The 20,000-nt window shown below is 39.4% G+C and overlaps 1 protein-coding gene across 1 annotated transcript in view; it reads left to right on the forward strand.

Annotated features, from left to right (window-relative positions):
- tox2 (TOX high mobility group box family member 2) overlaps nt 1–20,000 on the forward strand; it is a 109,956-nt gene that overhangs the window by 70,625 nt on the left and 19,331 nt on the right. Inside the window, 1 exon segment of the mRNA XM_083530232.1 lies at nt 5,573–5,833. Coding sequence (XP_083386358.1) covers nt 5,573–5,833 — 261 coding nt within the window.

Raw genomic sequence — 20,000 nt, forward strand, 5'->3', positions numbered from 1 at the left:
TTTAGTCCATATTACTACACACAGAGCAGTGTGTTTCCCCACGGACCATTATTGTTGATGCACCACCTGGAAAAGAAAAGAAAATGGATTTTTATACTTTATATATATATATATATATATATATATATATATATATATATATATATATATATATATATATATATATGCATTTGCATTTTGATGTATTGTGCCAATTAAATGCATTAAATAGGTTTAGTTTATTTAAAAATTTAAAATTTTTCTACAAAGAATACAAGTTATTTATTACTTATTAATTTTAAGAGACTTGTCTTATTTTCTCTTGTATATTTAGTATTGCTCTTTAATGAAGAGAAAAGAACTTCTCGCCGATTATTCAATTAATCGACAGAATAAACAGTAGCATACTCGATTACTAAAATAATCAACAACTGCAGCTCTACTGATCTTACAGTTATATCTCCAAAGGCACATGATTGCTGAGATGAGTGGTGTTTATTGCCTTCTAGACCAGAATGCAGCACAGTGTGGATTCTATTCTAATGCAGTGCATGATCACGATGTATGTACGAGACAGATGCATAACTTGAACCACTAAACATGACCACCCTTAAACTTTTTCCATTCTGTAATCAAGAGTAGCCGGTGCCAGCAGCCAATCAGATTCTTTCAGCCATGGTGACATCACGCACACTTAATGAAGCGTGACAGAAATGGAGCTGGCTTCTTTTATGAGCAGAGCAACAGGAGGTCAGGTTTTTGGTGAGATGCGAATTTGCAGAGAAAGAAAAATAATAATAATAATAATAACATGTGACAATATTGGAAAGAAGTTGAAGTTAAAGAAACTATTTTGTCTTTTCTCATTAATTGAGATAAGGCTTCAAAGGTTGCTGATTGAGTGCTTTTCATCACTTATATTTTGAATGCAGGGGAGGTAGAGAGGCAGAAGAAGGAGAGAGAGAGAGAGAGAGAGAGAGAGAGAGAGAGAGAGAGAGCGAGAGAGATTTTTGTTCCACTTTTGTATTACAGTAACATGAGTCCGGTGTCAGCGGACTTTCTTTGTGAGGTCTGAAAAACCTGATAATATTTCAGAGTGTAGAAGAAGATACTAGAAAGCGTACATATGTGCACACACACACACACGCACACGCACAGACAGACAGACACACAATCCCACAAGCAACACATGCACAAGCACATTGGAGGGTTAGATATTTTAGCCTAAGCCATGTGCTGTAAGAGGAATATGGGTATGAGCAGATGGTGTGTAGGCTCCGTATTCACAGCTATATTTGTGGCTCAATAAGAATCGGTGTGTACAGTGAGTGTGGTGTGATGGGCTTCAACTTCCAAGTGTGACTAATTAATTGTTTGTTGCCGGCAAAGATCTGAACCCATTTCACCCGCGGAGTGGTCAATGGCGAATAGGTAAATATTTGCGTGGGTTGATGTGACATACACAAACCATCGCTCTCGTATACATACACACATGCAGTTACACTGAAGTGTGTGCCTGGTCTTAGGGGTAATTTATGATGGGTGCCTACTGCCAGCCAAATAAAAACAGATGACTCTCCCAAACGTCTGCTTCGATAAAGGCACACACACACACACACACACACACACACACACACACACACACACACACGCACATACACACTGGGAATCTGAGATAAGTGGCTTGCTTTGTCTGTAGTGTTTGTGTGCAAGGTTAGGGTGCATAGACATAAATCATTTGTGTCACTGCACTAATATAAGCAGATAAGTGCATATTAGAGAAAGGAGGAATCTGTCACCATGCTCTCTCTCTCTCTCTCTCTCTCTCTCTCTCTCTCTCTCTCTCTCTCTCTCTTTCTCTCTCTCTCACCATCTCTTATTCTCACACACACACATGCATTTTTATTGACACACCTAATAAACTGTGAACCACAGCTCCCTGAATCACGCTACTGAATATTTCACTAATATTAGACCAGGCCACAGTGACGTCCCACGCGGTCCAGATTTAATGAGCTTACTGCTAAAACCATCCCTGGAGGCTCATCAGCTCCGAAGAATGATTGTAACAAAGCTGTGCTGTTTGAAATACGTGCATTTTCTTTTTAGATAACAAATGTTAGTTATATTTATCAGTTTTTCAAATCTTCTGCAAGGTCACAATCTTTTCGAAGAAAAAAAAAAATCTCAGATCTGAAGAAAGTACTAAACAGTTCCAGGTTTTGAGGTTCCAATTCGCAGCACAAGTTTCATGTTAAATCTGTTTGGATTAATGAAGTTCTTGGTGTAATAAAGTAGACGAAAATAACTTTATGGCCAAATGGCATCTGTTGTGTTAAGACTGAAGCTCACATGGTCATATGGTTGGACATCTAATCAGTCTGCCAGCATACAATGGATTAGATTAATGCCAGAGATGCTTGGAAACCTTCCCAAACTAGACAGATTTTTTTTTCCTCCTCCTGGCTTTTTATTTTTTATTTTTTACTTTCTCTCTCCCTTTCAATCTCTCCCATTGCTTTCTCCATCTTCTCACTAAGTGTATCTTCAACTGTTTCGTATCAAAGATGTTTTGTGTGTGTACGCGCACTCCTTGCAAGCAACATCGGGCGCGATGAATGTAGCCCGCACGCTTTGTAGATATTCACCGAAATTTGATAGCGTTTGTTTTAGAGTGGCTCCTCTTGCTCAGAGTAATGAAGGCTCTAAATTGAAACCCTTAAACTCAACCCGGGCGCCATCTTGCATCCAAATTGAGTTCTAATATCCTTGAAAATTTATCTGATGGACACAGTGGAAGTTAGCAAACAGAGAATAAGGAGATCAGCCGAGTCAAAATGTCTTCTGGTGCAAAAACATTTGTTTTATTTCTATAAAATAAAACGTAAACCATTAAGAACGGAGCACAGACACACAATACTGTACATGTTGTAATGCACATGACCGCATTGTGAGCCGTGATACGTACAGTATGAATTATGCATCAATCCAAATCGGTCAGCTGGCTACATCGTAGAGATTTACATTTCATCATCGAGATCGTTCATCGGAGCTCGGGTTTAATGCTACTTACAGATTGTTTCACTCTTTCTCTCCGTTTGTCTGCCTCTCTGTCTATCTCTCCGTCTCTGTCTCTTACTTCTTCTGTTTTGGTCTATTAACGTCCTGTGCAACCGCACCCGAAATAAATTGTATTGGCTGCCTCTCTGAAACTATTTTCCCTGATATATACAACCTTGTATTGAAGTTAAGCGATGGGCCTTGTTGTCCATGACAGTTTTGAGAATTATTGAGGCACTTACTTAGAATTTTGCACCAAGGAAAATTACATTTCAACTTAATCAATGAGGAATCAGTGCGCTGTGTGAGGTGATATGTTCTGTACATTGGCATTATGTTAGACTGTGCAAAGGCTATAAGAAATTGCAGAGCCTTAGATGTTATCTGAGTTGCTCACTGTGGATCAGAATACATTTAAAAGGTTCAAACATCTGGACTTTTGCTGTTGATTGCATCAGGAGTCCATTTTGTCTGTAGTGATTCATTAAACTACTGTGAATTTACCTCATGGTAAATAAACTATATGGACAAAGGTATTGGGACTCCTGACGTTTCCAGCCATATGTAGTATTAGTAAAGTAGGTTTTGAGGCTTCTTAAGATCTTCCACTCCAACCCATGTAAACCATATTGTCATGGAGCTTGCTTTGTCATGCTTGAACAGGTTTGGGTCTCCTAGTTCAAGTGTATGGAAAATGTTATGCTACCACAATAAAAGTCTCTAATACATTTGTGTATATGTAGAAATATATAACAGTTTGGAAAAGAACCACAAAATAGTTCAAATATGGTGGAAAAGTCACAGTGCAAATTTTCTGGACTTCTTCTGGTTGAATATTTTATTAATAGACGTATGGCTAGCAAAGGTAGCAATTGAGACGCGTTTTTCGGCACACAGATGTTCCTCCAATCAAACAGACCTGTGTGGTAATCCAGAACCTGGCTGTCAGAGATCATAGACGTGAGAACTCTCCGGAGGATGTGGCGAAGGGACTCTCTTTACACAATGGCTCTCGATGTTTACAACAGACAATTTAGTTTCCTTCCAACAATTATGAGGGAAATTGAATCTCAGGAAATGTTAGTTTTCACGTCCATTAGACCAAACAATAACAGGGAGGCCCCAAAGCTTTTACAAAGACATCTGTCTTCAAAGGGACCATTACGAAAATTAATATCCAAACCCTGGTAGGAAAAATATATCGCCAATGAGAAAATCACATTGAAACCCATTGGCATTTTTTTCCACTAATTAAACAGGGAAACAAAGGTATTCATAAGCAAAAGTTGGAAGGTGGCCTTTAAAAATAAACTCAATGGAACCACAGCTAAATATAGTTTTATAGTAATAAGGATATATATAGAAGGCGCTCCTTTTGTTTGTGCAAGATTAGTATGACAAAAAGCCTAATACCTGATCTATACTCCAGGCTGTTGTTTTTTTTTTTTTTTCTTCCCTTGTATGCCAAGTTTTATTATGTTACTACATGTTCGTGGTGTAGCAATGCTGTTTGCCAAAAAAATTTTCCACTTGACTTCTCAGCCTTGAGGGGGGAAAAGGTGAATTATTGTGACATCCTAGAAATAGAGGTCTTTTATTTAAGAAATATACTCCAGTCAGGTGAAATCAGAGGTCCCCGAATCCTTGTCTCTGTCCTCTCGCTCAGCCGTAGATTTGCTAAAAGTATTTGTTTGCAAGATAAATGGCCGTTTCGGCGAGAGAAGATGACAGGCAACACAAAGATGATATTGAATTGATTTCTGAAATGTTGCAGAACTGACTGTTTGATGTATATGGGCAGACATGAATCATAAAAATTCTATTAAAAAAGCTCTTGAATGCTTGACAGCAGAATATTATTTCTGATGATTAATTTGACTCAGTCATTATGGAAGGGGCTCCAGTCAGATCGCCTCCCACAAAATTGCTTTTCATTCCCCCTTGAATACCCCTGCTGCTCCTCTCTCTCTCTCTCTCTCTCTCTCTCTCTCTCTCTCTCTCTCTCTCTCTCTCTCTCTCTCTCTCTCTCTCTCTCCATCTCCCTCTCTCTGTCCCTTAGTATGAGTTTTCTTGTAGAACGCAGAGTCATATTTTTTCGTCAGCCCAATCCGCATTTACATCTGTTTAATGACACAGTTGATCAGAGGAGCACGCAGAGGTGTGCATTCGATTGTGCAAAGAAAGGACAGATATGATAAAAAAAATTAATTCATCTATCCATGGAAAATGTAATCTTCTGATACAGTAGCAGACGCTGATTGCGGCCACGCATAATTCTATGTTCCATCTTGGAGCAATTTGGGGCAAATTCAAAATGACTAATTACTAATCAGATCCGCTCTTTATATGCGCTGTTTCGTCATCCTGACTTCATAATACTGCACTGTTTTTCAGCTAATGTTTTTTTTTTCTCCCAACTCTTTTATGAAGCCCCACAGTATCCTTTTTTTGTCATTGATGTAAAAAAAAAAAAATCTGTCCATTTATGTTTGTATGGCTTAGTAATGACATCTTTTTTTCCTTCTCTTTGCAGCAGAACTATTCTGGGCAGGGAGGAGGGAGTGGGAATGGAGGCGGTGGTGGCGACGAGGACTATGAGATTCCTCCTATAACCCCACCGAACCACCCCGAGCCTCCTCTGCTGCATCTGATGGATCCAGAGTCCGGCTATCTGTGTCACTCGCTGCCCCATAACGGCCTGATCAACCCCTACACGTACCCCGAGCTGCCCGCTGCTCTTATGATGTCAAACATGTTACAGGAGAGTCATCTGCTCTCAAGCCAAATGCCCTCGGTGAGTCTTCAATTCCAGGGTTCTTAGGGGTGGCTTGGGGCTGGTAAAAGAGTGGAGAAAGCCTGGACGAATTACCTTATAACCTGTCATCTGGCACCTAATTGGCTTTGTGTCATATGTGCTTCCGAGTTGATCTTGAGCGCTATGAAAAGTGCTACATCACGCTTAAAAGTGTGAAATGTGCCACACAAGCGTCAGACAGATACGGTGCAAAAGCTGAAAAAAAATACATCGGTTGTCTGTAGTTGTCTGATCTTGATGCAAAAGGACTTCCGAATAAATTCGTCTGCTTCTGTTTTGCTTCAGCACTCAAGCATTTATTCTGTCTCTGCTAGCGTACAGTAAAGTGTATTCCTCCTGGTCAGCTCCACTCTTGCCATATTGACCACTCAGGTATTCAATTAAATCAAGACATCACAAGGAATTGTCTCGTAGGAACTGCAGAGTCATGTCAAACCAAGCAGGGTGTAAATAATAAGGATTCTCAGTGAAAATATATAGTGTCCATTGATTTATTTATTTTTTTTTATGTTATAATTATAATGTTTCTGCTGCTTGCTTGTAATATGAGCAGAAATAATAATAATATTTTGGATACCTGTGAAGCAATAGAAAACAGCTAGAAAGACTTGAATGAATAGCATTTATATGTCACATATACATTACAGAGATTATTTTAGACATTATTTTCTTCGCAATAGACATTATTTTCTTGCATATCCCAGCTTGTTTAAAAACTGGGGTTAGAGCACAGGGTCAGCCATGATACAGTACCCCTGGAGCACAGAGGGTTAAGGGCCTTGCTCAAGGGCCCAAGAGTTGTAGTTGAATTGTGTGACTCAAACTTTGTTAGTACCAGTTTGGTGAAGAACTGACTGGAAAAGTCAGGCGTCACAATACTTTTGCCCATAGAGTGCATTGCACGTTTTTGCTATTTTGGTAACCTGTGATTTAATTTTTTGCAGGAATTGGGTTTGTGGATATGCCTAAGTGCTATCTTTACAGGGTTTTTTTTTTTGTTGCAGACAAATATAAACCCAGCAAATCAAAGTTTTAAATAAAACATCGAAACCCGAAAGAAGGAGTATTTTTATGCAGAGACAAATTAGTAAGAAACAGTAAGTAGTTTTGGTGTGTTATTTGGTCCGATGTGGTGCGGTTTTTGCTGAGGATTTATTTGTGCTGGCTTGGCTTTGACACGCACAAAATCTGTGGTGATGAAATACATCAGACACATCAATAGGTCGGTGCATATTTTCCATCATCAGGAGAAAAAAAAGGGAGGGAAAAAGCCATTAGGGTTCATCTTCCTCCCCCAGCTCAGCTGGTAAAGAGGAGAGGGAGAGATCTGTTTTCATTAGATGTGGTTTAGAACAAGGAGGAGAGAGAGAGAGAGAGAGAGAGAGAGAGAGAGAGAGAGAGAGAGAGAGAGAGAGAGAGTCCATGAAAACAGAGATGAAGAGATGAGAGCGGGATGGAAGAACGAGGAAAAGCATTAAAGCTAAAAAAGGCTTTGTGAATAAGAAAACGGTGAAAAACGGGTTTGAATGGAATCAAATGTCTTTAGTAGCAAGAGATTTGCTTAAAAAAAATGCACACAGTTTTCATTTTACTGGTCATCAATAATATTAGCTTTGAAGCAAGAAAATTTTTTCAAGTTATTCCTCATGACAATTTTCATGCTAAAGTTTATTTCAGGTCAGAAATGGACATAAGAGCAAAACAGTCCTATTATGATCCACTATTCTGTGTTATTATGAGCAAATTGAATTGTTTTCTTTATAAACAAGATATTTTTAATTCAATACGCAAGAAGACTTAGTGGTCCTGGACCGAGCTCAGTAACCAATATAGCTCAGTCCCTGGTGGCGCTGAGAATAGCTAAATTTGTGTGCTAGGGATGTTGAACTCAGCACCTTGGTGCATTTCTGCCTTTAGGCGAAGGATTTAACCTCAGTTTGTTCACTACAGCAAAATATAACATGAATATGCTAGCGCTAATCTTACCCAGAGCTTCATTCCCTCAAGTAGCAAATCGGTTAACTGTAACTGCAACCGTGTTGCGAGATCAAATTATTAAAACAGCATTGTAGCTTCGGGAATTATGTAAATTGATTGTTCTAGACAAATAGCCTAGCATAAATTTTTCAGCTGCTTACTAAGACCTCTACACACCAGCTACAACAGTTGATTGAAAGCCAATTGCCCCGTTTGCCAAAAAGGCCCAAGATTCCTTCAGGAGAGAGTATCGAATATTTTCAGATGAACACGATATCTATTCTTGATGTGCTGATGCATTTGGCAGGGCTCCCACTCGTCTTGCTAATGCGCTACCTGTCATAGCATCTTCCAGTGGCCCCAATGCATTAGACATCTAATATCCACGATCAAATAGCACAGAGCTTATCAATCAACCTCAGGAAGGTACAGTACAAATTTTCTGAAGAAGGAAGAGGAGATTTGATCCGAGTGAGTACTTGGTAAACAAGAGTGTGGTATGCAACAGTTAACAAACTGCTACAGGTTGCAAAAAAAAAAAAAAGCACTCAGCTTTCTTACTTTTGACATCATGTGTGTGCTGTTGAGAAGTGTTGTAAATGCTTAGTTGCTTAGAATACTGTACATGCTCATGCAAAACTGTTCTGCATTTTCAACATGCTTATGTCAGGAGGATTTCTCACCACCTGAAATATTAATCTAACAATTAACGTTAATTATTTATTTATTTGATTTATTTTTTATATACAGCGTATAGGCAAAAGTTTGTAGACACCTGGTCATGTGTGTGCTTTTTTTAAATGCCGTTACAAATCCCCTTTTGTTGTTATAATAATCTCCACTCTTCTGTAAAGATGTTCCATTAGAGTCGACTAAAGTCAGGTAATGATGTAGGTTCAGGAAGCCTGGGGTGCATTCAGCGTTTCAGTTCATCCCAGAGAAAATTTACTGATACCCTATCGAGACATCTTATACAGTTCTGTGCCTCTGACTGCATGGTAAGAGTGTGGGAAAGAAATACAGTACATATGGTTGGAACAGTTAATTGTCCCAATAATTTTGTCCATAGTGTATGTAAATTGTGAGCAGTCTCAGAATAGCGTTAACAAAGAAGCAGTCCTATGATTATTATATTCAGGTTTTTACAGGAGTTTTCATGGAAATCGTCTATTACGGCTGTTAGTTGTATTGCTTGTAGTACACCAGTGCCATTTCCATCGTTTATTTTAATAGTTTCCTGGATGTTTTTCCACATAAATGTACGTGATCACATTTCACTTGCATAACGCTTAGTCATCTTAGCGTTTGGAAGATCTAGGAAAGCTAGAATACAAAAGCCTTTTTTACAGCTCATTTGCTTAAGCACTACAGCCAGGCTGCATTTCTGGTCTCTGTGTGACATTCCATGGTCGGCTTTTATTTCATTCTATTCATTTCACATTCGGTATTCCATAAGCATTTGCTTAGCGAGCCAATTTACCTTTATATAACTATTCAAATATTGAACCTCCTGCTGTATATCCAATTGAAGTTCTGGCTTGGGCTACATATCCCTGAAAGATTATATATTTTGCATGTACTCTACATACATGTGTCACTCTGTGCCTGCACTGATATACTCAGAAATATTTGTTGGCAAAAGAGCAGAGAGTGGAGAAAATCAGATGACTGTGACTTGTGGTTTGGGTGATAAGCTAATAAAAGGACTAATGAACTTGTATTTATTGTTTGCAGTATGGTTGGTGTATGTTTGGCACAAAAGATAGTACATATCTGATATACAAAGTACAGCAACTATTTTGGAAAAATCAAGTGACACATATGCCAATTAGATTTCCTGGCAGTTATTGTCGAGGACGGAACCAATGTCACAAGCGAATCTACTCTTGATCTCCTGCTTTATAAGACAGCTCGGAAATTGCTGACGGTCTTCTCACCTCTACATTGATTTGTAAACTCTAAACCATCTGTTCTTTACGAGCAGTTTATTCTCAAAGAGGATTCGTGGTGCCAAGCCCACAGGATAACTGGACTGTGGTCTGTGTCGTGCTAAAAATAGTCTCAAGATGATGGCCTACCAAAACTAGGAGGCAGTTTGTGGACATTAGGACTCCAATCAGCTTTAATCAGATATATTTATGTAAAATTTGACCCAGGTTTTTTAAATGAATGTCTAGTGAAACTGCTTGCTTCATTTATCATCTGATGTTTGTGTGCAGGGCTAAGACTGAAACTTTTGCTTGTGTTTTTTTTTTTTTTTATGCTAAAAATGAAAAAAAAAAAAAAAGCAAACCGAATTTCATCTGAAATATTGCCTTGATTAATCATCACCAATCCAAAGATATTTGCATCACCTCACAATCCCGGAATTACATTCTCGGCAGAAATGCTTTATGGAACTATTAATAACTTTGATATTTCTTTTCCCCTTGTGGCGGTTGAAAAAGCATGATAAAAGGCATTTTCTGTAAGCAATATTACACAGATGATTGATGCATTCACCAAACAAAGAAATCTTTTTGAAATTTGACTTTGGAAAAGAGTGAGGAAAGAGAGCAACATAAAAAAAAATGGAAAAAAAGAAACCCTACTTCTGATTTTTAAACAGCTTTTTTTTCACCTTTTGCGATTATTTATTTTCAAATAGTCCTTCAGGGTAATGTACCATTTTCTTATTTCACACTGCTATTTCCCATAAATGAGGCGAAGGAGCTATAAATCAAGAGGCAAACAAAGACTTGTGCAGAAGCTCGACGAGGTCTAAAGATTTATGTAACACATTCATGTTTTCCACTTCTTCATTTTAGTGCTGCACTGTGAAAGCCTGCCTAATAAAAGGCCCTATTAATATTTCCTGTTGCCTAGCAACCGCAGGCAGCAAGTAATAGCATTCCGCGGAAAAATAGATGACCGGGCCGATAAGGAAAAATTCAATTCTTTTATTATCTCTGGGGAGAGGGTGCCTTATTTCTCTACCCCCACCCCCCCTACACACACATACACACACAATATGATATAAGAGCATGCTTGTGTAGTAAAAAATGTCTTAAAGAAATAGAAGTTATTTTCCAATTTCATTATATCACAAATGAGAGGAAGGGGAAAGAGAATTGTTACTTTTTTTTCCCTTCTTTAAAAATAAAGTTAATTAGTTATCTAATCAAGGATACACTCTCATTTCTTTGTATATGTGAGGTTTATTCATTCGGGTCTATTCATACATAGCTGGCTCTGTTTATATGTTTGCTTAGACCCGAGTTAGGCCATTTGTTCGGATAATGAGTTTTCCAATGCTAATAATTACGCCTGACATAATGTACTAGTTTGAGTAGTTGTGTGTGTGGTGGCTAAAGTTTACTTCTAGTGTGAGTCAGCATACCAGTAGCATCTCCTCAGCGCCCTTATCTCAGCAAAAGCGAGGCAGATAGAGGCAGAGAGTGGAATCCCGATGCTGCTCTGTTACCAGCTATTACTACAGCACTAGATAAAGCCCTGTTTTATGTATCTCATTTGGCCACCAGTTCCACCATCTTATCATAGCATGAAATCATGTCCATATTACTGTGCTCTATATCTCCCACATGCATCAGCTGACTGCAGCTCCTTCGAAACAACATACTTTTAGCTCACTGCCTGCTGTTGTGGGTGAAAGAGAGAGGGAGGGGGTGATAAAATGAGAGGTGATTGCAAAGAAAAAAAAGACAGAGAAGGAAAATGCGATGCTCTTTTCTCTCATTCTGCCCAATCAACCCCACCCCCAACCTGCTCCTTATGATAGCTCTTTGAGGACGCTGTGGATGCTGCTGCAGAAGTAGAGAGCAAACTACAACTACTTTCTCCCCCTGTTGTAAGTGGTCAAAGTAGGTTCAAGGACAAGGGTGCCAATATTATTTTGACAAACCGTTTATAGCAAAGCTTTCCTTAATGCTGTGCCAGATACAAAAAAGAAAGGTTTCTCTTTAAAAACTCTTTGAAAAAAAATATTTTTTTAAACAAGCGTTTAATGCCAATTTGGATGTTACATAGAGAGAGAGTTCAGTCAGCAGCGCAGGCCTACAGAACAATCGATGTGCAATTCAACACTCATTTCCTCAGTAATGCTGTTTATAACTGAGGATATTTGTTTTGATGCAGCGGGCACAGTTATACAAGAATACCCAGAGGGGGACTTTAATTTAAAAATATGTTTTTTTATATGTCAGTTATATGCTGGAAAAAAGCACTTTTTTAAAATTTATTTATTTATTTATTTATTGAGCAGATGGTTTTGCAACAAAAAGTAATTTTCAGTCTTTCCAACGATGCATTCAGACAAGCCTTATGAGCACACTTTGTTTTCTGCTTGTTTTAGGAAACTTTGGGGTGCGTTCTGGAGTGACCTCAGTGCCAGCTTTAAAGGGAGAAAAGTGTTTTCTAATGCATGAACTAGGCATGACATAAGAAGGCTTGACGCAGAGTTGCGTGTTCCTCAGCTGCATTCGAAGCTTAGCGACCAAGAATCCAGAACGATCTAGAAACGGACACTCCTCGAGTACACTTCCGTAGAAGGAGCTGCCAAACCGTATCAGCAAAAAACACGATAATAGTAATTAATACGGAACCCATTTTTGCCAAAGTTGACTGTAGCTGCTTGTCAAAGCTCACTTTATTACATCCTGAGTGATTCTTTATGGAGTAGGTGAGGCCTGGTTAGAATAGAATAGTGCCAAGGCAGATGTGTTTGGAGTTAGCAGGGGGTTTTGGATTGACTCTTGGAGAGACGCTTTGCTGTCACACACACATGCAGCGCATGTGCGAAAAGTTAACACACTCGCTAATCATTCTCAAATGAACCTAATTGTCGCCTTGAATCCCTGCTGAGAAATGTGTGTGTGTGTGTGTGTGTGTGTGTGCGTGTGTGCGTGTGTGCGGTGTTTTGGGGCGCCAGGCTCCTCTTCTCATTAGATGCAGAAGAAATGTTCTGTCTTGCAGTCTGGATCATTTGTGGAGTGCGCTGCCTCTTTTCTTGCAAAGCCATTTCAGAGCTGTCATGTCAAAGCTGGCCCCAACCCCTATATAATGCCTCTAGTGGTGGGAGAGAAAGAAAGAGAAATCCTCATGCTCTTTCAGCTTTTACAAACCTAAAAAAAAAAAAGTGCTGGCATTTGGAATCTCCAATTCTTCAATTTTTCAGTTAAATCTATACTCAAAAATGTTCCATTATTGATTTACTATGAACTTGTTTCCATGTTTCCTTCATATTGTAATTCATTACAGTGCAAATAGCGGATCAGATAAGCAGCACATTTCCAGCTCTGCCTGTTCTTACTCTCTGTTAGATGAAGTATCTTATCACAATTTCCATGTGTAAAACATAGGGGTTTTGGATCACTACCCCGAAGAGCTGCACCAATATTAACACTGCAGGTTCTTCTGTTAACAACACTTCCATTAAATATCTATTCATTTTATATTCCCCTTCTGCTTATCCTAATGTTGGGTGCCAATAATTCTGGAGCATGCTAGTAAGATCAGGTGTACTGATGTAGTGTGAGGAGGCCTAAGGTGCATCAGTGTGAAAAAACATATTGCTGGAAAAGTCAGGTGTACCAATACCTTTGCTCATAGAGTGTATGAATGTGATTAGGAGTTGCACCTCCGTCCTGTTTTGTTGTACTTGGTTTTAATTTTAATAAAGGCATGCGATATTTTTGGATACGTGTGGCATGAGCGTGTAGTGCTAAGCGATGCATTTACGGCAGGGACACGTTGGTCTAAAACTGGTTACTATTTTGTCTATATTTTGGGAAAGAAAACCGTGTAAATTGTTTTTTTTTTTAAAACACAACAGGTAGAACGATAATAACGATTCCAGCTGAGCTGTGCACACATGTCTAGTTGAGACCAATTATGAACTTGAGTGATGTAGCTGAGGTTGAAGAACTGTCAGAGCCAGATTTCAGAGTTGGAAGTGCTAGCCTTTTTTACCACTTCGTTTTTGCGCCATCATTTTGCAGTGTTTCTACAAGCATAGTTTATATTTCATTTGGGGTGGGAATTTGGAGGCATCCTTGAGATGTAGTCCACACTTGTGCACACTTTAGACTGAATCTCAATGCAGGTAAACAGATATAGCTTAGGGATATGATGTTACACAGATATTATGTAAAATGGGGCAAAAAAAGGGCAGGGCATTAATATAGCAGTAATATAACAGTGATAATCAGAACAGAGTATTCAAGCAGACCATAGTGTATACATTATTATACTCTTGTTGATCATTTTTCTTTCAATGTGCTCAGTTTGCTCAGCTCACTTGTTTGTACTGGAGTGAAGAACATCATGGTAAAAAACTTGTGCAGCCATTCTACCCTTTCATTAGTTTCAGAGGGGAAAAAAAAAAACGGTGGAGTCTGATATTTGTGGTTTCAGAAATTTCAACCAGAAGAGGTAACTGTTTACTGCTTTGGACATTCAGAATGTATACAATAGGGTTTTTATTCTCTGTGGAATAATATTCAGGTGTTGGTCTGCTGCCTCTTTTTTACTAATCACATGTACACACTTACCTGCCCTGGTGTTGTTGTACCACAGAACAATTCACTTTTATTTTGTTTTGGTTTGTAGTTTTATTTATTATCCCTCAGAGAAAACCCTTTGGCTTTATGAATGTAACAGAATCCTGCCCTAATACCTGATATAGCAGTGTAAATAGCAGGTCCAGCATGCTTACTGATTAAACCAGGGTGTGATTTATAAATCCTCTAACTTATTAGCGCTCCTAGCAGGGTTATAAATGACCCTCCAGCATCTACACCCAGCCAGAGAGACAGAGACAGAGGAAGTGAGAAGCGGTGGTGGGTTTTCATGTTCTGCCCTCAGGGTGAACGGGGAGTTGTGGGGAGGGCAAAGCGCGGCGAGCCTCCCTCTGTTTTCTCCCTCCCTCTATCTCCCTCTCTCTCTCTGTTTACAGCGTTTGTGAAGGATCAGTCTCTGGTGCTCGGCTAATTAAAGCTGCCATAGCCGTGAGCCTGCCGGGATAATGTTCTATTATTATAGTCATTTGTTTCAATTAAACGCTCTGTGATTTTACAATAGCAACTGTGAACCTGGGCCGAGTGAGCCATCACTCCCAACAAGATGTCTCCAATCAGAGAGAAAGAGAGAGAGGAAAGGAGAGAGAAAAAGAGAGGGGGGATGGACGAGAGCTAAAGTGAAGGAAAGGACAATAGAGCTGCCAAGATGCCAAGATACACCACATTTCCCAGTGGCTATTAGACTCGCTGCATTCACTCAACCATCCAAAAATGTCATGACTGAATCGACAAAATATTCCTGCTACTGATAAATTGTTAAATTACCATAAATCCCTTTTCCCCATACGTAGTGAACATATAAGTGTTTTAATCTTGAGCAAGTCAAACATATTGCTGAAACTGTTTCAGACAGGTTTTGTAATGATTTATTCTGCTTTTAAAAAATACTTAAAGAGGCCAAACAGAAGAAGAGGATTAAATCTAATGGGCGTTGATTGTCCATCTTTGTAACTGTTGCTCCTAGAGAAAAGGATATATTCGTGGTTAGCTTTATACTGACAGCAAGTCTACTCTAATTGAAGGTCAAACGCCAGCCTTCAGGCTAGTACAGGAGAGGCAATACTCCCAAACATCGCAAGGAGTCAATAGTCAGACAATCCCAATTGAAGGGACTTACAAGGACACAAAAAAAAGTGCTTCTCTCTGAAATTTAAGCGCACAACATTTTGGCCACTGAAACAGGACCCTAAGGGAATAGTACCTGGAACTTATTATATACGTATACTCAATGGACTAAAGTGTGCGAACACCTGACCATAGGATTCGTATGTGTTTTTATGAAGGTCCCATTTCACATTTAGACTCTCCCACATACACTGTTATAGTGTCCTCCACTCTCCAGGGGTGATGTTCCACTAGATTTTGGCATGTGCTTGTGGAGCTCAGTGCTCAGCTACAAGGGTGTTAGTAAAGTCAGAGACTGATGTAGGGTGAGGAGGCCTGGAGTGTAGCCAGTGTACTGTTCACCAGTTCACCAGTTCAGGCCAAAGGGGTAAGAGTTGAGGTCGGAGCTTTATTGCAGGCAACTCAAGATCTTCCAGTACACTCATGAAACCCAGATCTTCATGCTGTGTGCACAGGGTCTTTGCCATGCTGTGGCAGGTTTGAGTTTCCTAGTTCAAATGAAGGGGAATTCGAATGCATCCGAATATTATACAAAATTGTTTGCCTATGCAGTGGTGTGTAACAGGAGAAAACATACAGTATGTCATGACAATCAAGTTTTATTGACAACTCAATTAGAAACTTTTTGTCACGCAAAGTTCAACGGCATATTAATAAGAGATGCTAGTGTAGATAGCATCAGCTAGACTTCCTGAATGTAGTTAACATGAGGAATGTAGTTGAATAACATGAGGTACAGCAGACTCTTGAATCGGATAGTTAGTAAACTATGAATTGAGAAGCATGATTGCAGTGTTGATTGGGGTACAAGCATGAAGTAAAAGTTTTGGATCCTTGAGTGTAAGCATGGGCAGCCTAAAGGATTTAAGTGCTGCTGTATGAGTCTGTTTAGGAAAAGATTATTCCTATTGGCACCACGATCAGCATGTAGCTAAAAGGCATGGTGGGTAGCTATTAGCCAAAGAAAACAGAGCGACTTGTCAATGGGGAAAAAATACTCTTCTTTTATTATTATTTTTTTTTTTATATAAAATATGTTTTGCACATTGATTACATTGATTATATGACATGATGTGTTGCTGCTATTTCCGCCTGCTTTCCTTATTGATAACTAAAATTGTACAGGATCATAAACAGAAACTGGTGTACGGTTTAGATGGTGCGAAAGATAAGGCAAGGCAGTTAATGTGGTGAAGACCTTTCTCGTGCAAAAGCTTGAAATTGTCCTTCCGCAGCACCTTTCCGGATGGTAATAAAATGGTGCCACATCAGACATCGGCAGTCGTTACTGTTTATAAGTGCAAAAACGGTGTTTCACCACAGTGATACTGAAAGGTGGCACGCAATACGGGTAAGCCTTTGAATTCTCTTTGGAGGAAAAACTCTGTTGATCGAGATATTAGTTTTATGTGGGGTTTTTTTTTCTGCACTATTGTGTGCTTTATCCTGCTAGCGTGAGCCCAGGAAAGCAGCTGGGAATTGGCTAGTTATGTTGGTTTAGTGGACGAACAAGCCAGTAACAGTGCATATGAGAGAGTCGAAGTCTGGGTCGTAGGATCACTGGAGCAATAACACTGTGATATTCTTTCTATTGTCAGTCTTTCTCTCTCTCTCTCTCTCTCTCTCTCTCTCTCTCTCTCTCTCTCTCTCTCTCTCACACACACACACACACATACACAAAATACTACCCCCGATTAGGTAAGCGAAGTTGTTTTGATCCTATTTGACTATGATGGACATGGCATGACCACAAAGAGTTCTCATTTGAACAGAGAAACAGGAAATGAATCAGAGAACTTTCCAGTGTTTTCACCGCCGACATCAGGTCCATAAAAACAACAATATGCCGTCTATGTGTGTGTGTGTGTGTATGGGGTGTATGAAGCCAAAGGTTTCTCCTGTCACGTCGCAGAGGCAATTTAAAAACGCCTGTTCCACATTTATCGCGTTGGGCAGTGAAACCTTGAATAAACATAAATTTATGGATCTGGCCTTATCGTATGTGTATATCAGGGTAATGGCACCGCTGTTGACCTCTTAGATTAGAATGCAGAGGGGAGCAAAGCTGTTTGTCTTGGGCTCTGAGACAGTAATGGCCAAATAAAGGAAGTTACAGAGATCCCCCACCACCCCCACACTGGATGATACCATTTAGCAATTAGCATACAGTACCTATGGCAACCGCTAACCTTTGTAAGACTCTTTCATAATGTTTGTACAGCCGTGCCCAACCTGCTTTATATAGCTCAACTGATGACTGTTTGAGATAGCAGTCTCTCTTTCTTTCTCTCTCTCTCTCTCTCTCTCTCTCTCTCTCTCTCTCTCTCTCTCTCTCTCTCTTTTTTTTGTCTGTCTTTCTCTCTCTTTTTTTTAACAGTCTCTAACTGTTTCTCTTTCTCTCCTTTCTCATTCTCTTTCTCTCTCCCTCTCTTTCGCTCTTTTACCTCAGTCTCTCACTGTCTAAGTGTTAGAGACAGCAGTCTGATTTTCTCTCGCTGTGTCCTCTCTCCTGTCCACTCTCTGAGTCGTTACCTTTTTCTCTCCCACTGTTTCTCTTTGTGTGTCCGTGTTTTAGTCAGCCACTTCATTTTGTCATTCTATCTCCCCCTCATTTTCTCTCATACACTTTCTCAATCTGTCTTTTATTTGCCACACCCCAGAACCCCTCCTCGTCCTCCTCCTTTTCCTCCTCCTCCTCCTCCTCCTCATGTCTGTCAAAACAGCAGACAGCAATGAAAACAAATATTTGACATGTACCTACACTAAACGTATGGGAAGCAGCCAGCACACCAAATAGTGTTTGTGTAATGATCACACGAACTGATCTTTCACTGAAATTGGTAGTTAAGAGAGAAGTTTTTTCCCCTGCAACAGTGTGTGCCTTTATTTCTTTTCTTTTTTTTTTTTGCCATATTCATGACTGAAAATGAATTGAAAACCAAATGAGACACTAAACAAAAGGCTCATGCACACTGTCGTGAAACACGGCTTTGTTTACCAATTCGCCTGCTTCAAAATTGCTTATTTAATATGAACTATGAAAGTGATGGCTTTGTAATATGAGAAGAAATAAAGGATTAATGTGCTTGTTCGAGGGACAGTGTAATAGTGTTGTCAGGCTTTTTGATTGCACATCAGTATAATCCGAAGCCCTGATTATTGATGTTATTTAATAGTTTGTGTATTTTATCAATGAAATGTAGAAAATTTTTACATTTATATTATATGTAATTGTCTCAGATAGTTACTTGACAGAATAAAGTAAACACTGTATCTAGAATAATACTCTGTGTGTGTTTGTGTGTGTTTGTGTGTGTGCGTGTGTGTGTGTGTGTGTGTGTGTGTGTGTGTGTGTGTGTTCCAATTCCACTTCCTGCGATAAATTGGAGCCACAGTCCATCCAGCAGGCAATAGGAGCTGTAATTCAAGTCAATGCTTTCAAAATGATATTCAGAATTTAAATCATGGTGCTTCTATGCCAGTTTTGAAACAAACATCATAAATTATTCTTATTTATTTATTTATTTATATAGATAGATAGATGGATATATAGATAGATAGATAGATAGATAGATAGATAGATAGATAGATAGATAGATAGATAGATAGATAGATAGATAGATAGATAGATAGATAGATAGATAGATAGATAGCAGTGACAATGGAAACAAAGATACCTTTGTAAAAGGGGAAAAAAAAAACACAGGCTACAATCATGGGTCTGATCAGGAACGCTGAGTTGGTGTTAGGTGAACGTTGTTCTTTACTGTCCTGCTCTCTTGTCTTCTTCTGTTGTTTGGGAAAAAAAGCTCCAGTGTACCCAGATTAAAGAGCATGGCTGCTGCTTCTAGCCCGAGGCTGTTGCTATGGAAATAGGCTTGCAGTAGCTATGATAGGCCATTCGTGTTTGATTAATTGGTTTTTCAATGCTTCTTGGTTTGTGGAAGTTCTTAAAGAGCAACTCCACTGAAGATGGAAAATGAATTGATTTTCTCTCTCATTCTCTCAACTCCCCACCCCTTTCCTTCTCTCCCCCCTGCTCCCCCCTTCTTGAACACAGAAGCTATTTCGTCGCGTTTGAAATTTGAAGTGATGGTGGTTTTGAAATATGATTTCAGGTTGCGTTTAGCCTCAGAGGAGGTGAGGGAGGAGTAAAGGGGGGGGTGGAAGGAAGGGTTTTTTTTTATGAGCAAATTTGAAATGCAAAAAGCACTGCTTTTGTTCAGGGTTTCCTCTTTGTTATTGGCAGCGAGGAAACCGTCTAATGTCCTGTAAATACAGCAAACTGGAACCCGGTTCTACCACCAGTCCATTGCTCTGTATAAGTCTGTTTGCTCAGAGCTAAAACTCTGCTGAGCCCAATTAACACGATTACAGGCCCCGACAAAGATCACAGCACCTCTAACTTGTGTCGCTCCATCTACCAGCCTTCTAACTCCATCGATCCCTTTATACATCCTTGCTAATTT

The sequence above is a fragment of the Silurus aristotelis genome, assembly GCF_946808225.1.
Source record: "Silurus aristotelis genome assembly, chromosome: 2".
Taxonomy (NCBI): domain Eukaryota; kingdom Metazoa; phylum Chordata; class Actinopteri; order Siluriformes; family Siluridae; genus Silurus; species Silurus aristotelis.